This window comes from Mercenaria mercenaria, chromosome 15 (assembly GCF_021730395.1).
Source record: "Mercenaria mercenaria strain notata chromosome 15, MADL_Memer_1, whole genome shotgun sequence".
Lineage (NCBI taxonomy): Eukaryota > Metazoa > Mollusca > Bivalvia > Venerida > Veneridae > Mercenaria > Mercenaria mercenaria.
The window spans coordinates 43,855,452-43,879,657 of record NC_069375.1 but is presented as its reverse complement, the minus strand read 5'-3'; the positions used below and the strand labels follow the sequence as shown (position 1 = coordinate 43,879,657).

General features: G+C 35.7%; 1 protein-coding gene across 3 annotated transcripts in view; it reads right to left on the bottom strand.

The window, feature by feature from the left end:
- Positions 1-3,704: 3,704 nt before the first annotated feature.
- Positions 3,705-24,206, bottom strand: part of LOC123552934 (mechanosensory protein 2-like) — a 36,019-nt gene continuing 15,517 nt past the window's right edge. For all 3 annotated transcript variants that reach the window (XM_045342688.2, XM_045342694.2, XM_045342700.2), the window contains exons 3-9: positions 23,089-23,207; positions 22,545-22,617; positions 19,105-19,187; positions 10,926-11,129; positions 8,121-8,176; positions 7,409-7,487; positions 3,705-5,418 (exon numbers count right to left, since the gene is read on the bottom strand). In XM_045342688.2, coding sequence (XP_045198623.1) covers positions 5,230-5,418; positions 7,409-7,487; positions 8,121-8,176; positions 10,926-11,129; positions 19,105-19,187; positions 22,545-22,617; positions 23,089-23,207 — 803 coding nt within the window. In that variant the 3' untranslated portion in view covers positions 3,705-5,229. The remainder of the gene's footprint in view (positions 5,419-7,408; positions 7,488-8,120; positions 8,177-10,925; positions 11,130-19,104; positions 19,188-22,544; positions 22,618-23,088; positions 23,208-24,206) is intronic.

The window sequence follows — 24,206 nt, the reverse complement described above, 5'->3', positions numbered from 1 at the left end:
TAGCGCATATTACTCAGGTGAGTGATCCAGGGTCATCATGACCCTCTTGTTTACACTAAGGCATATATTTACTGGACTCAAAAGGGCGGGCACAGGGCGCTATTAAAAACGGCAGGGCGCTTTGAGAAAGGGGCAGGGCGCCGCGCCCTTCTATTCCGCGCTAGCTGACAGTCTATTGTGATTGCTCATTAATGGCCAATGCCTGTCTGGTCAACGTCTGTTGTTGCGAGTGTGCGAGTAGTGTGTCCTTAATTTTTAGTGTTTACACATATATGGTTCATTCTTAATTAAACTTGGGTCAGAATATTTTTCAGAAATTGTCTTACCATCCCTGTAGAAACTTGGTCATGTGGGGTCAGAAACTAAATAATTATGTGTACATTGTATTTTGTAGCTCGACTTTTGTAGGAAAGTTATAGCCTATACGATCACTGTCTGTGTCGGCATTGGTTATATTTTTTTTCAAAGTCTAATAAATTCTAAACAATCAAAGATATTCAGTTGAAACTAGGTATATATAATCTATGGACTAACACTACCATACAAAGACAGCCCATAAACCTGGATGCATTGTTTTCAGAATTATGCCCTTATGTACTTGAGAATACCCATTTCATAAGGTTAAAGTTTTTCTAAGTTTAATCATTTGAATATTATCCTTTTTATTATACTGAAATTCTAAAGATATATTCATTGGGACTATACCTACTATACTTAAAATGCCCATTACTCTGGAAATCAGTATTTTCCAAACTGTGTACCTTTTAACTTATTTTTTTCTTTGTTTTCTCATAACACATTAATGAATTAAATAAGCTTTTAGATATTTACCTCTACCTTTTAACGTAGTTGGTTGTCATTAAGTACAAGACCTCTACCCCTGGGGCATTTGATGTACCAACCAGGCTCTAGGGTGGGGATTTAGACAAAAAAGGTTGTCTCTAGGGTGGGGATTTACACAACAAAATTTTTGAAATGTCAAATTCCCCTGGGTCAGCCCGCCGCCCCCCTGGGCGGGCAAAATATTGACAGGTGCATTAGTGGATATTGGATTGTTCTGATAAACAGACGTGTTAAATTCAGAGATATAATAATAATTTAAAATAATAAATTAAATTATTAAGGTTTAGCAGTATATCACCAAATCACAGAAATGTTTGGTAAAGGAACAACATTTTTACCAACAATCTACTTGTTTTACCTTACTGTCCAGTACCATTGGACACTTACAATATTCTCAAAAGTTGTCCCCCTTTATAAAAGAATGCCATTTGTAAAGAAATAAAAGCAAACGATTGTTCAAATCGATGTTTAACGTAGTTATGTGAAGTTTAAGCACCGGGACATTATTGCAAATGCGTCAAAACAAAGACATGTAACAGTTCTTTAAAAATAGTGAGTGTTTTTTTTAATAATGCGTTGAACTGTCCAGAAGATGGTCCCTTCATGCAGTCCCTTTCCAGAATTCAATATATTTATGAGCAAATTGATGATGCTTTTGTAGACTTATATATATGTTTTTATATGCTGTTTAATTTTCATGTAAAACAACTCTTTCCTTCTATGATTTGGTGATATTCGATCCCCCCCCACCCCCACCAAACCTGGACCTAACTCTTACATAATTGTTAATTTTACAAAAGGAACAATAGTTTGGAAGTAATTTTGTTCGTACAGGTACCTGCATATGTCAGCTTCTGGAATCAATGACGTGTACATGGTGTAGATTCTCTGTACAATTTACGTCATCACAACAGGTCATAAAAAGTGAGTGTTATTATTTTGTAAAAATGTCAGTCGTTTGTTCTGTTCGTTTTTTTTACTAAAAATAAACAGAACCAGTCATTATTCGTTTTTGTTTTTGTTTTGGTCTTGCGTTGATTTTTCGTCAGATTAACTCTGTAGAGTAATATCCCCTGTCAAGACTAAACTGATCTCTTTGAACAAAGGCCGCTGTTGAGAACAGGTTAACTTTCTGGAGGAAAGAAAATTCAGTGCCACAGAGTGAAAGTATTGGAGGGCCAATAGAGAAATTAATGAGAAGACGGTATACTTCAAGTGCTTAAAAATTCTGTATTTTTGGTAAAGAACTTATTTTGGACTTCTGCATTATCTCTAAGATTACTTCATTCAGATGAGCTCGGCGAAACTCTCCAACCAAGTCGAAGCAACATTTAGGGTCATCCCCACTAACCTATTCAAATGAACTCGATGAAACTCCCCAACCAAGTCGAAGCAACATTTAGGGTCATCCCCACTAACCTATTCAAATGAACTCGACGAAACTCCCCAACCAAGTCGAAGCAACATTTAAAGGCATCCCCATGAACAAGTTCAGATGAGCTCGGTGAAACTCCCCAAGCAAGTCGAAGCAACATTTAAGGTAATCCCCACTAACCTATTCAAACGAGCTCGGTGAAACTCCCCATCCAAGTCGAAGCAACATTTACGGTCATACCCACCAACCTATTCAAACGAGCTCGGTGAAACGTCCCATCCAAGTCGAAGCAACATTTAGGGTCATCCCCACTAATCTATTCAAACGATCTCGGTGAAACTCTCCAACCAAGTCGAAGCAACATTTATGGTCATTCCCTCTTACACATTCAGATGAACTTTGATTACCCCCTACCCCACAACATATTCGAAGTGCACATCACCACTAACCAATTTATGTGAACTATCGCATTTGATATGAATATTCTAGGACATCCCAACTGACCGATTCAAATAAACTCACGCACTCAACATTCATGGTCATTTTCCCATGAACTTAAACACGAAATGAACATGAAGGAACATCCCCCATAACATACTCGGAAAAACTTACGCACTCGATATAAACATTTAGGGGGACATCTTCTACTAACCCTTTGAGCTTAAAAATCAGACAATGCACTTGAAATGAACGTTCATGTACATTACCACTCATCCTGGCAGCTTGACTGCCGGTAACTCTACAACGCGCTTGAAATTGATATCCGGAGACCTCCTCTATAGTCCATTTAAAAGAACCGAGAGAAACTCGCCAGTGATGTAGACAAAAGGTCCCCGTCCTGGTATTATTTCAGGCAGTGGCGGGTATCTTGATGGGTAGAACGACCAGCCTTCTGTAAGTCAGCTGGGTGGCTACCATAAATGAAAGAATTTTACACCCAAAGGTTTCGAACCCACACCAGTGAGGAGCCAGTGATTCGAAGTCAGCGACCCCGAGTAATGTAGTATCCTTCATCATATGAGCCGTGCCATGGGAAAACCAACATAGTAGCTTTGCGACCAGCATGGAACCAGACCAGCCTGCGCATCCGCGCAGTCTGGTCAGGATCCATGCTCTTCGCTTTTAAAGCCTACAGCAATTAAAGAAACCGTTAGTGAACAGCATGGATCCTGACCAGACTGCGCGGATGCGCAGGCTGGTCTGGATTCATGCTGGTCACAAAGCCACTATGTTGGTTTTCTCATGGCACGGCTCATATAGAGGAAAATAAACTATTTATCTGTCTTGAAATATAACGAAAAGCGTTGCTGCCTAAATGTACAACAGAAAAATGTGTTTCAAAGAATTTTTATTGATTAAACAATATCATACAAATATTTACTAACAGACAAAATGCTAACATTTATATAAAACTTTCAACTGTAAGAAATAACTTAGTAATAGTAATAAATCAATAAGCTTAGAACATAGAACATTTTTTTTTCAAAAAGAAAATTGCATTGAGCTATTCTTTCTTGCAACAATGTACACGAAATACTTAAACATAACAGTCCAAGATGATTTTTAAGATTAAAACCCTACATCATCCGAATAGAAGCAACAGAGTGTGGATTCAAATATTAAAACTTTGTGTAGATAATAAACGATTTTTGATTATAAATATCTCTTCAAATCTGAATTTAGAAGTTAATAAAATAAAACTTTCTTTAAAGTACTATGCATTTTTTCCTTACTTGTAGGAACTGATGACCATGTATTGAAATGTACAAAACAACAGGAAAATCAATGAGAAGGCCACACAATCAACAGTAGGTAACGGATTTGAACTGATTATAGAAATATTACTATATAAATATGTAAATTTACAATGTCAGACATTCTGAGAATAAAAACAAGCATTATACATTAGGAAATTTTACACCAATCAACAGTATGTTGTATTTTGAAATTATAAAAATGGTTTTGAATTTACCCTTCTTTACTACAACGATACATTTATTATCTCGAATTTTTTGTTGACGGTATATCACAAACATCTGTCCATGACAAGGAAGTGGGGTGGTGGGGGAGGGACAGGACGATTGGTGTATCCCAAGCATGTAATTCACACCGCCACAGTAAAACATTGTCCTACCAAGCTTCAAACTTGTATCATCCAGATCATTTGAAGAAGTCCACTGCGTTCTCAACTATCCAGTGGGCAATCAGCTAAGCCAGTCAGCCTAGCCAAATTTAATATCATTAAATGGTAACAACATACGTAGAAAGATAAAAAGTTCAGTTTATCCACAGCAGGTACTTAGATATACAATTGCCCAACTAGGCGGCCATATTTAAAAAAAAAATCAGGCCATATTGATTTGTCTAAAAATAGCTTTTATTATGGTCTTTGTCCGATCAAATTTCTGTATCACCTGCACATGTTTCACGGGTAGTGCGCTCATGTAAGGTTTTGCGCTTGCATGTGTAAAATGAATGTATGGTCTCTGATAAAAAATTTTGATGTTCATATTTGGATAAATGCATTGTTTATTCTTCCATTGTGGAATGTACCATTTACAGAATAAAAGTCGAAATGTAAGTTTGGATTATACTAAAGAAATACACAATATATCATACCTACGCACGCATTTGAGACTACAACACTATACATCATTGATCAATATATAAAGAAACAAAACTTAGTTATGTTAACGTAACGTCAATACGCTGTACTGATTCTATATGGCATTTTTTCCGTTTTTAAAACAATGCTCAAACAATATATATCGTGGATTGTGCTGAACATAAATCTGATAATCTTCTGTTCAAAGGTTTAATTTCTAAGATGCATTTCTCAAAACTGTGCAGATAAGCACTATACTTATTACATTAAAAAAATAGCTAAAGTGGTCAAAACACTAAAAAGAAGATGCCATATCAGTAGATCCCAGAGTTTCTATTTCCTTCATAAAGCACTTATCACGCACGTAACACGTACACATCACGTTGAAGTTTGATCATGTGATAATTTAACGCCTCAAGGCAGCCCCAATCATATCTATGGGCAGAGGGAAAATGATGGTCGAGTTCTTCTCGGCAGCAATAGAGTTGAGTGTCTGCAGATAACGCAGCTGCAGTGCCGTCGGGGATTCAGCCATGACGTCGGCGGCTTCCTTCAGAGAACGAGAGGCTTTCATTTCTCCTTCAGCGGCGATAACCTGTAACAAAAATTAAAGAAATTATTTATCGCTCATGACTGTCCACAGATGACCCAGACCACTAGACCCTCTGCAAAAATATTTAATCATTTCACGGAAATAATCGTCATCAAATTTTAATTACAGATGTCGACATCGATATCATCAGGTCATTTTGAGGGGTTTCCGTCGCTTAAATGTAACACAAAATTTATAACACACTCGCTTGTTCATATTGTGAATAAACCTTTTTCATTCATGTAAAACAACCGAGAAAGAAACAAACTATAGTACAATACCCTGTTTTCTTTTTCTACTGCAGATTATAAATCCAGGTCTTTACAAAAACAAGAGCTGTCTGATGACAGCGCACTCGACTTTTCTCAGTGCTTGACTCTGCATAAGAGCTTTGCCAGTAAAAACTTTATATAAAACTTTAACCAAAAAATTCTAAGTTAAAAAGGGGCATAACTCTGTCAAAATTCAAACCAGAGTTATTGGGATTGTTTCTCCTGGTGCAGACTTTGATAGTAAATAACTACTTTATGTTTCAAGTCAAAAGCTTTGATAGTAACAGAGATATTTGACTTTATCAAAAACTTTAACAAAAAAATTCTAAGTTAAAAAGGGGCATAATTCTGTCAAAATTCAAACAGAGTTATGGGGATTACTTTATATAAAACTTTAACCAAAAAATTCTAAGTTAAAAAGGGGCATAACTCTGTCAAAATTCAAACCAGAGTTATTGGGATTGTTTCTCCTGGTGCAGACTTTGATAGTAAATAACTATTTTATGTTTCAAGTCAAAAGCTTTGATAGTAACAGAGATATTTGACTTTATCAAAAACTTTAACAAAAAAATTCTAAGTTAAAAAGGGGCATAATTCTGTCAAAATTCAAACAGAGTTATGGGGATTGTTTCTCCTGGTGTAGACTTTGATAGTAAATAACTATTTTAAGTTTCAAGTCAAAAGCTTTGATGGTAACAGAGATATTTGACTTTATCAAAAACATTAACCAAAATATTCTAAGTTAAAAAGGGGCACAACTCTGTCAAAATTCAAACCAGAGTTATGGGGATTGTTTCTCCTGGTGTAGACTTTGATAGTAAATAACTATTTTAAGTTTGAAGTCAATAGCTTTGATAGCAACAGAGATCTTTGACTTTATCAAAAACTTTAACCAACGGCGACGCCGACGCCGGGGCGAGTGCAACAGATCTATTTTTTCTTCGAAAAGTCGAGCTAAAAAATGATGACCTTAAATATGACTCGAGAACAGATGAAAAATGTAACAGCAGAATTGTTGTATAAACTTTCCTTTAATTACCAGATACTACCCCCCCCCCCCCCCACCCAAAATAAAAAAGTGTTCCAAACTTTCCCTTTATTCTTATTTTTCCCCTTCACATGTTCACGATTTTCATGGATATGACTGACTGACTGATGTATATTTTTCAATTAAAACCAATCCCATTAGCATATCTACAAACTCATCAACTCTGTAAATAAATTACGATCATCAATTAGTTATTTCCCCATGGTATTGTAATATAGAATGTCAACTTCGAATATCAATAAACATTTCCAGCTGCCGTAAAAATCGATAGTTTTCTCAATTCCGTTTATAAACTGTTTGATAAATTAATAACCAAAAACCCGACACGTCTGCAGTGTGAAGGAGGAGATATTCTTTAACATGAATTCCTGTTCCGTCAGGAAACAAAATTAATATAGTTACAATAATAACATGAAACCTTGTTTACATACAACAAAATAAACTCAAAAGATGGTAGTATATTTCATCCCTGGGGAGTAATTAATTATGTACTTGTCATAGATGTAATCTGTTTGATCGATACATATATGAACTTATTTAACATTACTCTTCCAAAATCAGCCAGTGGGTTAACAGATGGCGGAAATCAGAATGTTTTACTTGATCCACAAAAGCATCAAATCCAGAACTTTCTCGAAACGTTATCCTTTACAAAACCAGACAAATATCTTACCTTAGCACGAGCTTCACGAGCAGCCTCGGCTTCAGCAGCCATAGCCCTCTGCATCTGTACCGGAAGTCGCACGTCCTTCCTGTAACAGAAAAATAGTAGGTCTTAAAAACTAGAAAAATAATAAGGTTCGTTTGACAGCAATGTGCATGGAATTTTATTCCTGGTCAATTTACTTCAAGTCGAACGTATTATGAAAATCAAGCTTTGTCTAACCTCTTCAAAAGAGTACCTTGCACAGGCTACTACTGATTTGAAATAAAATAAACATAATCTGTCCGAAAATTGATTTTCAACTGTATCAAAGGGCGTAAGGTGAAAGGTTTGAACCCGAGGGACTGCTGAACAAGAACAATTTGTAAAGAAACCCAGTAAAGAATGAACTGCTTGAAGATACTTTTAACAGCGAGTTCATTTTTCGATACCATATAAAATGGAGAAAATCCTCATGGAATGAGTCGAAGTTCATTTAATATTATAAACTTACTGTGTTTGTATAGTATCATACACAATTAAATGTCATGAACAGAAGTAATTCATTAAAACCTTCTAGTTGTTTTAGTGGACTGTGCTTAACTATACATGTATTGATTCAACTACTGTTTTTAAAGTAGTGTTTATTCAAACAAACGTGTTAATTTTATGTTTACATACATGTATATAAATACTACGAAGTAACTGTATTTTCACATTTTGTACATCTTTAAATACTCACACTTCCACACGTTCGACTTTAACACCCCAGGGATCTGTTGCATCATCAAGTGTCGTCTGCGGAAGAAGAAAACAGTTAGTTATAATATGTTGTTTCAATAATGATTGCAATATTTAGACTAAGGAAGTACCACAAAAATCAATTGAAAGCATTTTCAATTACGACGTACCGGTGCGTTACTATAACAGTAGAAATTAATATAAAACAAATGGTGGGGTATGGGGTGTTTTTATTAAAACTGAGCTACCGAAAAGGTCTTGAGCTAAACGGACATTGGGCTGTAACTGTAAACCTGATACACTAACATTACCTGACTTGTTATTTAACAAGGCCTTTCGAAAGTTTCATTTCTTTTATCAAGCTTCATTGACAACGCGTTCAGCAAAAAGCACAAGAGTAGACGATGACTGTATATAAACACTGAAAAATATTCTCTTAGATTTTCAACCTTTGCGCGTTATAAATATTTCCTGGTAGATGAAGTAGACGATGACTATATATAAACATAGAAAACATTTCTCCTAGATTTGTTAACCCTTTGGTACAATTTTCTCAGTGAACCTAATTTGCGCCTTTTTCCTTTTGTTTACCATTCAAGTAACTAGGTCAGTGAATTAAGACGATATCAATATTAATTTTGTTGTAGCGGCGTTATTGATCGTAAAATTATTGCCATTAATTTGTTTGTTTTGGGTTTAACGCCGTTTTTCAATAGTATTTCAGTACCAGTACAAACCTGTTCTCCGCAAGTAACTGCCAACTTCCCCACATGAATCAGAGGTGGAGAACTATTGATTTCAGACACAATGTCGTTTATCAAATAGTCACGGAGAACATACGCCCCGCCCGGGGATCGAACTCACGACCCCGCGATCCGTAGACCAACGCTCTTACCTACTGAGCTAAGCGGGCGGGTTATTGCAATTAAAGGTGTTCGTGTAATATAAATATTAATTAACATGCTAAACACGGCTGATTCTGCTTTTGCGAGCAGTGTAGATCATGATCAGCCTACACATCCGTGTAGTCTGATCATGATCTGCACTGTTCACCATTCAGTCAGTATTGTTTTGGTAAGCACCCCTTTTAACAGTTAATGGTACTGTCCAAATTGAAAGATGGACGAGTTCATTATAGAAATTTAGCAGGGTAAGTTTTAAGCTGTTTATTGGCAAACTGCTTCTTATCGTGATTCCCCAAAAATCCAGTAAGAAACCGGTTCTTATTTCATAATTTTTAACCGACAGGTTTAATTGGGACCACAGTCAAGTGATAAAGGCAATTTATTTATCAGACTCATTAATTTGTGGTGTACTTTACAGGAAATACAGTGACATACTGATATTATAAAGTGTGAAAATATTTAATTAAACATTTCACTACAAGAGCTAGCTAAAGAACTCTTTTAATTCTTTGCTCAACATAATCCTTTGACAGTCCGTCATTTTGCTAGACATTCACATCTGTTTTGGCTCCAAATTACAGACATAATAAATGACGGAATTCACACTCAGCTTACCTCTCAAGACACAAATTTGTTTGACAGCAGCAATTTCATGGTTAATTAGGAAGGTCAGATTTCTTCGCCCCCACATATTTGCCAATAAGTAGGTAAGACGTTTCTGATAACCGGGCTGCTTTACCCGGTTATCAGAACCTCTTATACAAAGCTGCATCACACTATCACGTGGCTTTAAAGTGGGGGAAAAACCTGTTTGCTCGTAAAACATTCAAAGCAATATAAAACACAAACAGATAAAACAAGAGGGCCATGAAGGTCCTGTATCGCTCACCTGACCTTTTGACCTAAAGATCATCAAGATTAACATTCTGACCAAGTTTCATTAAGATATGATCATATATGTGGCCTCTAAAGTGTTAACTAGCTATTCATTTGATTTGACCCCGTGACCTAGTTTTTGACCCGACATGACCCAGATTCCAACTTGACCTAAAGATCACCAAGTTTAACATTCTGACTAAGTTTCATGAAGATACAGCCATAAATATGGCCTCTAGAGTGTTAACATTTACAAGCTTTTCCTTTGATATGACCCAGTGACCTAGTTTTTGACCCCACCTGACCCAGATTTAAACTTGACCTAAAGATCATCAAGATTAACATTCTGACCAAGTTTCATTAAGATATGGTCATAAATGTGGCCTCTAAAGTGTTAACTAGCTTTTCCTTTGATTTGACCTTGTGACCTAGTTTTTGACCCGACATGACCCAGATTCGAACTTGTCATAAAGATCATCAAGTTTAACATTCTGACTAAGTTTCATGAAGATATTGTCATAAATATGGCCTCTAGAGTGTTAACAAGCTTTTCCTTTGATTTGACCTGGTGACCTAGTTTTTGACTTTTTGACCCCACCTAACCCAGATTTGAACTTGAGCTATAGATCATCAAGATTAACATTTTGACCAAGTTTCATTAAGATATGGTCGTAATCATGTATAATTACCATCATGGAAATACAAAAGAATACAGTTATTTTGTGGCGCGTCTTTAAGTGAATGACAGGACACTTTTGACCAAAAGTGCTGCAAGACTGCAATAAGGCCCACTTCCGGAATATTTAGGAATTAAATGATGATAATAAACATAGACGTATTGTTAACAAAATTACTGTTCAGACTATATACATAATTTATACCCTTAGTGTATAGAGTAACATTCCGAGAATAAAGACTGATCTGAAATATCTGAAACCGGTAAAACATGGAAACTAAGCAGTCCTTTAAAATTTTCGGTAATTTTGATTACAATGGGTGAATTATTGGGTCGTTTTAATGTCTACCTGCATTGCACGTGCAATCTGTTCCCGATCGCTCAAAACTTCTGAAAGATTTTTCGTTCCCATAATATTTCTCAAAGTTGTTGCTGTTAGCAGTTTGGTCGACGCATGCGCGTTTTCGACTTTTATGATTGACATAGTAGCGTCGAAAATGCGCGCGTAGATAACTGCGTCAACTGCCACGGTCACAGAATCTTTGGTTAGAATCTAATGAACAAAAGAGGCAAAATGTAGAAAAATGTGTTAAGATTATTTTCATACTCTAATGTTTATATTGTTCCTTGCCTCTGTCTGCCTATGTTTTCATCTACAAGATATAAAGGAGTTAGTTATACACTCACAATAAAGATTAACCTCACCAAAAATACTCAGAGAATTCTTCCTCTTTGAAATAATAGTTAAAGAACAACGTAAGCCATTTTTATCAAGCTGCATATCTGACGTGAGTTCATTTTTAATGAGCCTTTGTGAGGTTTCTCTTGTATTGCGCGTGCATTTATACCCTAATAAGGCCACACGGCACGAGATCCTCGTGCATCTCTAACCTGCATCTGGTGTGCAATAGATTCACGGTCGCTTAGAATCTCAGACAGCTGTTTCATACCCAGCACATTACGTAATGTCGTTGCCGCCAGAAGTTTGGTTGACCCATGCGCATTCTCAACATTGATGACTGATATTGTAGCGTCAAAGATACGAGCGTAGATGACCAGCGTCCACCGCCACCGTCACGGAGTCACGTGACAGGATCTAAAGTGAAAAACGGGTTAGCATGCATGCATATATAAAAGCATAAAAACAAACAAATAACAACAGCGACAAGAAACAAACGACAGTTTAACGTACATTCTATAAGTGTATAGTTAAACTTATTTTCTTTCAAAAGCCTAGATCTAGGCAGTAGACCAAGGGATTACAGTTGGGGGCTAATGTTTCGAAAGTTCATATATCTTACGTCACAAATAATCTCAACATTTTGCACTTAACACATGTATAAACACGTATGCAAAGACATCTGTACATAATCTTTGGACTCAAGAATAAACTTATAGCATGACCCTATTTTAATAATTTAAATACGACGAAGCGGTTATAGCCTTGCGTATAGCCCGACTGTACACATGTATTATTCTACGTAGCGTCATGTTTAAATATATTAAAACAAGGTTCTGCTACATATGATTTCAATTCTAATATTTTCTACGTAAAATAATGGATGAAATAAGGACACTATATTTCTCAGCCAATTTATTGAAATGCGCATCCTGTGGAATAATTTAGGTGTATATGTAGTTGCCTATATGAAGCCATTTAATATGCCGACGTGACGGCAATGTTGCTACGCCTTAATGAAAATAAAATGATTCTTCATAAATTAGAACACATTTAACAGAGTTCATGTTTTATTAACCTGTCTAATATCTTGTTATTAATTTTCAACTAAAATTTTAACAGCATTATACCTAATAATATTGTATGTTCAACCTTATAAACTACCACAGAAAGAGAAAACTGTGCGATTCAATAGCATCGATTTATTTAAACAGTTCAGTAAATCTTTTATGTCACTGTCATATATAAAACAGTCTTAATCTGATTTCAAGTACGTGAGTTACAAAAAAAAAACAAACAAATTTACAAATAAGTACCAGGCCAAGTTATCGCGTTTATAGTACGAGTACACCAACATAGAATCACTGAGGCTAATAATAACGATATACTTTCAAAAATTCACGAATGACAAACTGCGCCATGCAAAATCTAACTTTATGTACGTTTCATTGTCGCAAAAACCTCGATAAAAATAGCAAGTTCAGAAGATAAGACGTAATACTTTTCAAAAACATTTCAAAATTTTAAATCTGTGACGTCAGAGCGAACAAAAATGTTCTCCTATTTAAATACTACAGTCTAATCTTCTTAATTGTATAAATACAAGATTATTCAAACGTCAATGAACTTGAAGATTTAACACCTATTTAAGTTTATGTAGATATATCAAATTTAACTTCATGAGTAATCTAAAATCATTATGAAAAGAATGGTTAAGCTCTATTCTGAACCGAAATGCAAAATCACGTTAAACTATTGTGCTGTTATTTTTAGCATAAAACTTATCTTGACACCACAGAAACGAAATGACCAAGCTGTGTAATGCTGCAATAACGAAACCTTACAAGTTGGAACGGCTCAAACTCGAAACCTCGGACATGAATTGCCAACAACTTATCAACTATCAAGCCGGCTAACTTTACTTTACCCGTGCAGGAGTCTATCGGCCCCTGAACAATTAAAAGTCACAAAACAAGGCACAGCCACATATGATAATACGTTGTGTGTGTGTATGTAAGTTTATTTACAGTCGCCACCGGTAACCCATATGGGCGACTCATCCAGAAGACTGTTAGTACTGTTAGTAGGAGGATAGTGCAAGATACAGAAGACGCTCCAATTCCAGGAGCTTCCCTGGTTCTTTCACGTACCATGTGTAAAGCACCCATACACGGGACTCTTATCCCAATGTTAGTAATTAGAACCCACGACCCCTGGTTTCGTAGTCAAACAGTGTTACCATTGGACCACTGCGTCCGCTCTATATGATAATATACTGGTATGACAGGTTTTATACCATCTCACCGACGCACTGCTGTGGCATGGCTAAAATTGGGATGTATGAATTAGCACTGTAGGCGTCTGTGATCCTAACAACTGAGTGCTTTCTAAACCAATATTGGCATTACTCATCATAAGCATTAACAGTTTATATACAGATGAATGATATTTGGTACCATTAAAAAAATCAATGGTTACTTACAATATTCCCTATTACTGAATGCTATATGAGTTTAGTGACCCCCATGAACTCCATAAAGAATCGTTTACTTCAAATCTAATATAGTATTTATTCAGAAACTTATTTTTACACCAACCGAAAAATCACATACTTTGCGACAGTTATCACTTAATCTAGATCTCCATCAACCGGATTGAAACCATTAATATTAACTACTTATTTTTTATATTTACATTTATAAGCTCTTGCATGACATTGATGACGCTGAGATACAGATTTTTTTCACGTCACCCAACACCAGCCAAGCGAGCTCGTAATTTCGTAATTTAATGGAAATCATATTAAGGGCACATAATCATTCAAATAATCATTTTTAAAACTTAACACTTAATAGATGAGACGTTGTGTTGTCGCACATGCATACAGTATACTTGGTAACCATGGTGACATTGATACACAAATTGTTATTTATGAACTATTTGTTGAACTACCGCGGTGTGCAGACGAGAATAAGATTGAATAACTTAATTTTTAGTGCAGTAAAACTGCAGTGACTATGATCAGGACACCTAAGACTTTTATTTCGAATTAAAAGCCGACTTTTGACCTAAACAAGAGTGCATACTTCATTAAATTATTAGCCTGAGCATACATGTAGGTATGATCAAATACTGGGAGCTTTTTTTATAAACACACCACGTCGGGTTACATCTACAATAATCAATTGATGGTGCATCGTTTAAGTATGTGGAAATAGACGTACCCTACATTTGAGACCTATTAAGAAACTGATTTCAGACTTTTACAACACTAAGAGGCTGTAATATCACACAGGATCTTGTAAATATCAGCACTAAAGATGCAGTAATGCCATATAAAGTGTTTCCATATGGTAGGCTTCACAGTAGATAAAAAAAAAAGATTGCGAAAAGTTTTGTAGAAGGTCTGAATACATCTCTAGATCCCGTTTAACGTAACAATTGTTAAAGGCACTGACCTCAAAATTTTGGCTAAAAATTATCTTTATTTAACACTGATGTTTGGTTATATTATGAACATTTGAACAAGAGTTCTTGTTTCTAAACTACCAGGTATCTTCAAAATGCTAAATTAAGAAGAAAAAAAAACATGCCCGAGTCTGGAATCGAAACTGTGCCGCCGCGGCAATAAACATTTTCCCGCGTTCTTGACAAATACACCACGGATGTTAATAATATCTGTCACGTGTTTACGAATCGGATAGAAATATCCGTCCCGAGGGCACCTGCGCAATGGGTGGTAACAAGGCTTGCCGAGTTACCGCCCATGCGCAGGTGGCCGAGGGACGGATATTTTTACCCGATACGTAAACACAAGACTGATATTTTTTCTTGCATATCGTATACATATAAGCTTTTTATTCTGACAGATTTTTTTGGTATACCGTATTTTAAAACTTATAGTAGATAGAAGTACTTTTTTGTAGCACTCTTTCTTATAGTAGAGTATGTACACAAAACGCGGGAAAGTAACGTCCGTAAGCATAAGTGACGTCATAACGTTTCAGTGACGCACAATAACAAAGTTTCACTTTTGTTTTATAATTTGTAGCGTAACGTTATGTTCTTACCGTAAAATTACATATTTTAAATCGAGAAATATACTATAAGGAACGGAGAGAAACTATTAAGGTACCTGATTTTTTTCGTATTTTACATAAACAATATAAAATCAATGCATGAATTGTTAGTTGTCGTTAACAGCATGAGAGTCGTCTGGCATGGGGGATGCCAGATGGGTTTTGCCGGCATGGGTAAAATCACTGGAAACGCTAGTCCGGTGTGCAAGAAATACGCATACTTAACGGTCGTGTATAATTAAAGCAGTTAACCTTCGGTACCCCATTACAAACGCTTTTCAATTCTGAACAAAAATAAAAACAAGAAGGCCATGAAGGCCCTGTATCGCTCACCTGACCTACTGACCTAAAGATCATCAAGATTAACATTCTGACCAAGTTTCATTAAGATATGCTCATAAATGTGGCCTCTAAAGTGTTAATAGCTTTTCCTTTGATCTGACCCGGTGACCTAGTTTTTGACCCGATATGACCCAGATTTGAACTTTACCTAAAGATCACCAAGATTAACATTCTGACTAAGTTTCATGAAGATACAGTCATAAATGTGGCCTCTACATTGTTAACAAGCTTTTCCTTTGATTTGACCCGGTGACCTAGTTTTTGACCCGACATGACCCAGATTCGATCTTGACCTAAAGATAACCAAGATTAACATTCTGACTAAGTTTCATGAAGAAACAGTCTGTAATGTAACAGGTTTGAACGGTTCGGAATATTGTATGTTCTATAAATCATTGTTTAATATGTTACGGAGAAAGATGATAAACTGTAATGCTTGAATCTAAATTGAAAATATTGAAAGCTTGCTGAATTATCAAACCTGTCACAAAACATGTAGCCCAAGGGTTAAACAGGTATACTTAGTTGTTTATACCCACGGGCGGCGAAATCTGATTTTTACTTGCCTGTCCGTTTTTGGCATTTGTTATTTTTTACTTGTCCGTATGATGGTTATATAGTAAATTCTGGACAAATTTCACTTGTCCGTACAAGCTTTGGGACAACCTGGGCAATACGGACAATTGAATTTGCCGCCCCTGATACCATTTACTTCCGGGATCAAAGTTAAATATGTTTAAGGAAAAAGGCACGACGAATTGCATAATTTTACATAGCGGCTAGACTGCTTAATTAAATATATATGTTGAAACATAATTATCTGGAAGTTAGAGAGAGAGAGAGAGATAGATGGGGTAGAAATGCTAGATTGATAAGGTCACCTTCACTTGATAATATCTACGTAAAAATGTTCTGTTTAAAATAATAAGACTGTTGCTATGTTTAATAAAACTGGTTAAAAGGTTATGTTTGTTGTATTAAATGGCAACGCTACGTTACAAGTCACAAATGTGGCCTCTAGAGAGTTAACAAGCTTTTCCTTTGATTTGACCTAGTGATCTAGTTTTTGACCCCACCTAACCCAGATTTGAACTTGACCTATAGATCATCAAGATTTTGACCAAGTTTCATTAAGATGTGGTCATAAATGTGGCCTCTACAGTGTAAACTAGCTTTTCCTTTGATATGACCTGGTGACCTACCTTTTGATCCTAAATAACACAGATTCAAACTAAACCTTGAGCTCATCAAGATTAACATTCTGACCAAGTTTCATGAAGATACAGCTATAAATCTGGCTTCTACAGTGTTAACAAGCTTTTCCTTTGATTTGACCTGGTGACCTAGTTTTTGAGCCCGGATGACCCAATATCAAACTCGTCCAAGACTTTATTAAGGGTAACATTCTGACTAAGTTTCATTAAGACTGGGCCCAAACTGTGACCTCCAGAGTGTTAACAAGTTTTTCCTTTGATTTGACCTGGTGACCTGGATTCTGATCCCAGATGACCCAATATCAAACTTATCCAAAATTTTATTAAGGGTAACATTCTGACCAAGTTTCATTAAGATTGGGCTAAAAATTTGGCTTCTAGAGTGTTAACAAGCTTTTCCTTTGATTTGACCTGGTGACCTAGTTTTTAACCCCAGATAACTCAATATCAAACTCGTCCAAGATTTTATTGATGGTAACATTCTGACCAAGTTTCATTAAGACTGGGTCAAAATTGTGACCTCTAGTGTGTTACCAAGCTTTTCCTTTAATTTGACCTGGTGACCTAGTTTTTGATCCCAGATAACCCAATATCGAACTCGTCCAAGACTTCATTAAGGGTAACATTCTGACCAACTTTCATTAAGTTTGGGTTAAAAGTGTGACCTCTAGAGTGTTAACAGTCAAATTGTTGACGACGGACGACTGACGGACGACGGACGACTGACGAACACGGACACAGGGCGATCACAAAAGCTCACCTTTGAGCACTTTGTGCTCAGGTGAGCTAATAAAAACTACTAATAATTATGCGTTTCCAAAAAGAAATATAGCAGTAATTACATGATATCTAAAAATATTCTTTTTTAATTTTGTGGTACGATCTGTAAGGTCAGTGTCTTTAAATACTGACGTTAAACTACCCAAACTTTCTTTCAATTACCATTGATTTTTTTTTCGAGACAGGTGTAGTGGATTACTTGGTAAGCACGTACAACAAACCAAGTTTGGCTTTAACCCTTACCATGCTAAATTTCTATAATGGACTGGTCCATCTTGAAATTTGGGCAGTACCATTTATCATTTGAAGGGGTGTTTACTGAAAATCTACTATCAGACTGCATTGTATTATGTGCATTATTCGCTTAAAAGTGCATGCATTTAATCAATATCATATTTGATATGATGCTAAACCTTTCTAATCTGCCATATCGGCTTTAGATATTTCTCTTTCGTGTTGTCACAGAGCACATGGAGGAATCTAAATTCTTTATGCAAAAATGAAATAAAAAATAAATGTCGATACTGAGTTTCCAACCCACGCGGTACAAATTCTGTTTAACATGGACAGTATACTTTACCTCTGAGCTAATTTGTAATTGGTACAAAAACTCGAAATATTTAGATTTTAACATGTTAGAAAAATCTTGAATTCCCTATGTCCATTTTAATCTATTTATAGTCATGTTTTGTAAACATCAAGTTATCGTGGGCCGTTCGATAAATAGGTCATACATGTTTACACGTTTTCAAACCAAAATTTCTCTACTTCAATATTGACCTTTCTACTATTTGATTATGTTTTGTTTTAGCTTGAGCTCATGTTTTTCTTATACAAGACACACTAAAATATGGAACCCTGAGTTAAGTTTACAAAGCGCAATCTTTAATGTTTACAAACATGCTGTTTACGAAAACGAACTGTAGTATGAATGATTATGCAAATAGCACAGACGGTGAAGGTCACATGTAATTTGTAAACACACGCGAACATGTTTTAATATCAGATAAAATGAGACTAACTTAGGTATGATATGGTATATAAGTTTTAAACAAGATATTGTATAAATCTTCAATCAACAGGTGATAACTTTGTAGATACAGAAGTAAAACTTATAATAGTATTTAATTCAAATTACATTTTATTGAATTATCCGTTTATATACTTAGCATAGCTGTGGGAATAAAGAGACAAATATCTAATACTATATAGAAAACTTGGTATACACTATGCATCTGATAAAATCCGTGACACTTACGTAATAGTAGTTGTGTGAACATACATGTATATTTACTGTTTAATATATTAAACCTAGTCATTTTGAATCATGTTTTGCTAGTTTACAAACGATTAATAATTTAATATTCAAGACTAGTGCCTTTTTTTTTCTTTGCCAAGCAGAATTCTCAAGTAGATCTATCAATAATAAAATACCTCTTGTGGTGGGATGTCGTAGGAAAATGTTCTCAAGTCAACACTTTTGAAAGTATCCACACAGGGAAACAGAAAAAATAGACCTGTAAGTTAGAGAAAACAAACTGAAACATTATACTTATTATTTCTCATTGATCACTACTTTGGTTAAATTTGAAAAATATAAATACCCCAAAAATCAATACCACCTGTTGCTGTCACAGAAATATACTGCACGAACAACACTATCGGTTAATTGTTTCTTGAAACAAGAGCTGTCCATTGACAGCTTGCTGGACTATTTAAGACTCTTCCACCTTTACTGAAGTATAAAAAGGGGCCTACTTTTGTAAACTGTAGGTCAAAGACATGGAACCTGTTTCAGAATAATTATTTCATGATGCTGAAGACAACTTTAACTTTGCATGCTGAATTATATTCCTCTTATGTTTCATGGCTCTAGCGCCAATTTCTGCGCTTACTTTGTGGCCGAATCCATTAGTGTTTAAAAGGATATTTTTAATGAACTTTAAACAATTTGAGCAGAGTAGTGTATTTCAAACTATTGAACACTAGGTATTTATTTTGCTATTTATCTGCAGAGAAAGATATTAGTTCCAGAGAAACCTTCTTGCATTCAAAACTTTCACCAAAATTTGAAAAAAATAGGTGAATAGGCGCACAATTTTGCTAAAATGTAACCAGAATTATGGAACATGTGATGTGCGGCCATAGTTTCTAAGAAACAAATAAAACTTTCATAAACTTTCTACAACTTTGATAAAATGTAATCAAGTGTTATGAAACCTGCTCTTTGAGACCAGCTCTTTATGCAAAAGACTGCTGAGGAGCTTAAATGCACTCGTGTCAATGAGTTTTAGAGAAATTTGCATACATGCAAAACTTTTAACAACAAATACTAGATTAAAACAGGGCACTATTTTGACAAAATAAAAGCTAGAGCTATGAAACTTGTTATTTGTAGTTATCAGGTAAAATCTAAAATCATTTGGCATATTAGTTTCTTAGAAACCTGCTGAACCAAAATTTCAAAGTTGAAAAAGAGGCATAAAAGAGCTATGTATCTTGTCCTCTAAAGTCATCTAATGATGCCGAAGACATGTGTCTAGCTTGAAAGCATTTGGCTCAGCAGTTTTGAAACCTGCTTACATACAAAATAGTTTGATACGCTGATGCCTATCAAAGGCTGACAACAAAAGTTAAAATAGTCCAGTTAATAAAATGTTATATATAACAAGAGATCACAGAGTGATCTTGGCGCCCACCAATGTGCCATTTTTGAGTGTTCCAAATTTCAAGACTTATTGACTAGCTCAAGGTCAAATTTCATTTCTGTACACAACACAAATCTATGCATGTGGTCCAAATTTAAAGCCTGTACCTTCAAAAATGTGAAAGTAGGTCACTAGGTCAATGTCAAGGTCAAAGTTTGTTTCGGTACACAAAACTTCGTATGTGGTCCTAAATTTGAAGCCTGTAGCTACAGAAATGTGAAAGTAGGTCACTAGGTCAATCTTAAGGTCAAAGTTCATTTCGGTACACAAAACTATGCAAGTGGTCCAAATTTGAAGGCTGTAGCTTGAGAAATGTAAAAGTAGGTCACTAGGTCAAAATCCAGGTCAAATTTTACTTCGGAATACAAAACTATGCATGTGGTCCAAATTTGAAGCCTGTACCTTCAAAAATGTGAAAGTAGGTCACTAGGTCAATGTAAAGGTCAAAGTTTGTTTTGGTACACAAAACTATGCATGTGGTCCAAATTTGAAGGCTGTAGCTTGAGAAATGTAAAAGTAGGTCACTAGGTCAAAATCAAGGTCAAATTTTATTTCGGAATACAAAACTATGCATGTGGTCCAAATTTGAAGCCTGTACCTTAAAAATGTGAAAGTAGGTCACTAGGTCAATGTAAAGGTCAAAGGTCATTTCAGTACACATAACTATGCAAGTGGTCCAAATTTGAAGGCTGTAGCTTGAGAAATGTAAAAGTAGGTCACTAGATCAAAATCAAGGTCAAATTTTATTTCAGAATACAAAACTATGCATGTGGTCCAAATTTAAAGCCTGTACCTTCGAAAATGTGAAAGTAGGTCACTAGGTCAATGTCAAGGGCAAAGTTTTTTTCGGTACACAAAACTATGCATGTAGTCCAAATTTGAAGGCTGTAGCTTGAGAAATGTGAAAGTAGGTCACTAGGTCAAAATCAATGTCAAATTTCATTTTGAAACACGAAACTATGCATATGGTCCAAATTTGATGCCTGTATCTTCAAAAATGTGAAAGTAGGTCACTAGGTCAAAATAAAGGTCAAAGTTTTTTCCAGTGCACAAAATTATGCATGTGGTCCAAATTTGAAGGCTGTAGCTACAGAAATGTGAAAGTAGGTCACTAGGTCAAAATCAAGGTCAACTCATGTCAAGGTTCATCTTGCCACTCAAAAATATACATGTGATCCAAGTTTGAATGTTGTAGTTACTGACAAGAACATTTTAAAAGCTTTTCCCTATATAAGTCTATATGAACCATGTGACCCCCGGGGCGGGGCCATATTTAACCCTAGGAGGATAATTTGAACAAACTTGGTAGAGAACCACTAGATGATGCTACATTAGAAGTATCAAAGCCCTAGGCTTTGTGATTTGGACAAAAAGATTTTCAAAGTTTTTCCCTATATAAGTCTATGTAAACCATATGACCCCCAGGGCGGGGCCATATTTGACCCTAGGGATATAATTTGAACTATCTTAGTTGAAGACCACTAGATGATGTCACATACAAAATATCAAAGCCCTAGGCCCTGTGGTTTTGGACAAGAGGTTATTCAAAGTTTTTCCCTATATAAGTCTATATAAACCATGTGACCCCCAGGGCGCGGCCATATTTGACCCCAGAGAAATAATTTGAATCATCTTGGTAGAGGACCACTAGATGATGCTTCATACCAAATATCAAAGCCCTAGGCTCTGTGGTTTTGGACAAGAAGGTTTTCAAAGTTTTTCCCTATATAAATCTATATAAATTATAGAAATAAACAAAGGGCCATAACTCACTCATAAATTGTTAAACCAGTCTGGTTTTCAGGGGGACACAACTAGGGTACCAATACATCATTTTGACAAAGTTTGGTCAAAATCCCCCCAGTAGTTTCTGAGGAGATGCGATAACGAGAAATTGTTAACGGACGGACGGACGGACGGACGGAATGACGGACCACGGACGCAGAGTGATTTTAATAGCCCACCATCTGATGATGGTGGGCTAAAAATGAATGATTTGAGCAAATACAGTAACGCATTTTTTTCGTTACCAAAAAAAAAAAAAAAAAAAAAAAAAAAAACGTAACATTACAATTGTCTTTCTACATAAATTTTTCACCCCAAAATGTAAATACAATAGTTTGGTGGCAACACTTTATCATTGAAAGAAACTATACGATGACATACCTGGTCCTTTGGCCCCTCCAGACAGAACTCGACCAAGTCTGAAAATAACGGCCCTTTCATATTCCTGTACAACCTGTTATGAAATAAATGTGTATGTTTAGGTGACATGAGTGAAGCACAAGTGTTCCATTCTTTGTAAACTTCTCTGAACGAACGTACAGACGGACAAGACCACTGGCGCGATATTCATCAAATCAGTGTGAACTTTCGCTCAGTGTATTTGCCTGTTTTAGGAATACAATCTGACATGCTTCTCTTAAGTTAAATTACATATGCTTCAGAGAAAATGGCTATATAAATGACAATAAAGAGAATTAAGACTGGATGTAAATGTATGTATCCTTTGTCATGTCTTATCTTTTAAAACTCTACATCAAAGTTGGACAAATGAATCAGGAATTTACAAATAAAATGTTTAAATCTGAATCCTGCAATAATGTATTGCTAGCTATATAATTATACTGACTGTGATTTGAAAACGGTTCCTAACAAGCAAGGTTTCTTTCTATCTGAAATCGTATTGTCTAAAATGTACTGCACTTACCTTCAGCGAGCAAATCAGAGAGAATGGGAAAAATAGAATCAGAATGACGATAGAGAAAAACATGAGAACGTAACCACAGCAACCAAAGCCACCATCTGGCTCATTTCTTTCGTCCTTTCCTACAAAGAAAAAAGTGTAAGACACCAGTTATTCTAAACAACAGGCCGCATACATCAAACAAAGAGAAACGAGGGTTCGATGCAGTGTATTGGCCGCTAATTAAATTTCGTGCCATTAGATTAAAACTACCGAGCCAGTGTTTAAATTTTGAAAAGACGCAATTGTTGGGACCCTAAGTGGCAAAATTGACATCGACAAAAGGCGGTGAAATGCTTTTGTTTTAGGCTTAGGCTGTATAGGAAAGTTCTTTAGAATTTTGTGGTTATGTCCACTGTCAAGGGCAGATCACGTGATTCATCGTTCATTCATATAGTTAAGGTTTCGATGGAGGCCTTGAGAAACAAAAATCAAACAACAACAAATCATAGAAAGAGTTGTTTGACATGAAAATTGAACAGCATGTAAAACATGTATATTACTTTACGAAACAAGTGTCAGTATACTGATAAAAACATTGAATTCCGGAAAAGGGCTGCCTAAAGGGGCTCCACTTCCGGACAGTTAAACGCCTTTAAAAACTCACCATTTTCAAAGGACTGTTACACATGTTTGTTTTGATGCATTTGCAATAGCGTGCGAGTGGTGAAATTTCACGTAACAAGGTGGAACATAGTTTTCAGCAATTTTTTATATTTTTTTCTTTACAAATGGCATTCATTTTCAAAGGGAGACAACTTTTTCTCAAAGATTACTTAAAATAATCGGAAAAAGTTGTTTCCCTTTGAAAATGAATGCCATTTGTACTTAAAATAATCGGGAACAGTTGTCTCCCTTTGAAAATGAATGCCATATGTAAAGAAATAATGATAAACAATTGCTGAAAACTGTGTTCCACCTTGTTATGCGAAATTTCACCACTCGCACGCTATTGCAAATGCATCAAAACGAACATGTGTAACTGTTCTTTGAAAATAGTGAGTTTTTAAAGGCGTTTAACTGTCCGGAAGTGGAGCCCCTTTAGGCAGCCCTTTTCCGGAATTCAATGTTTATATCAGTAT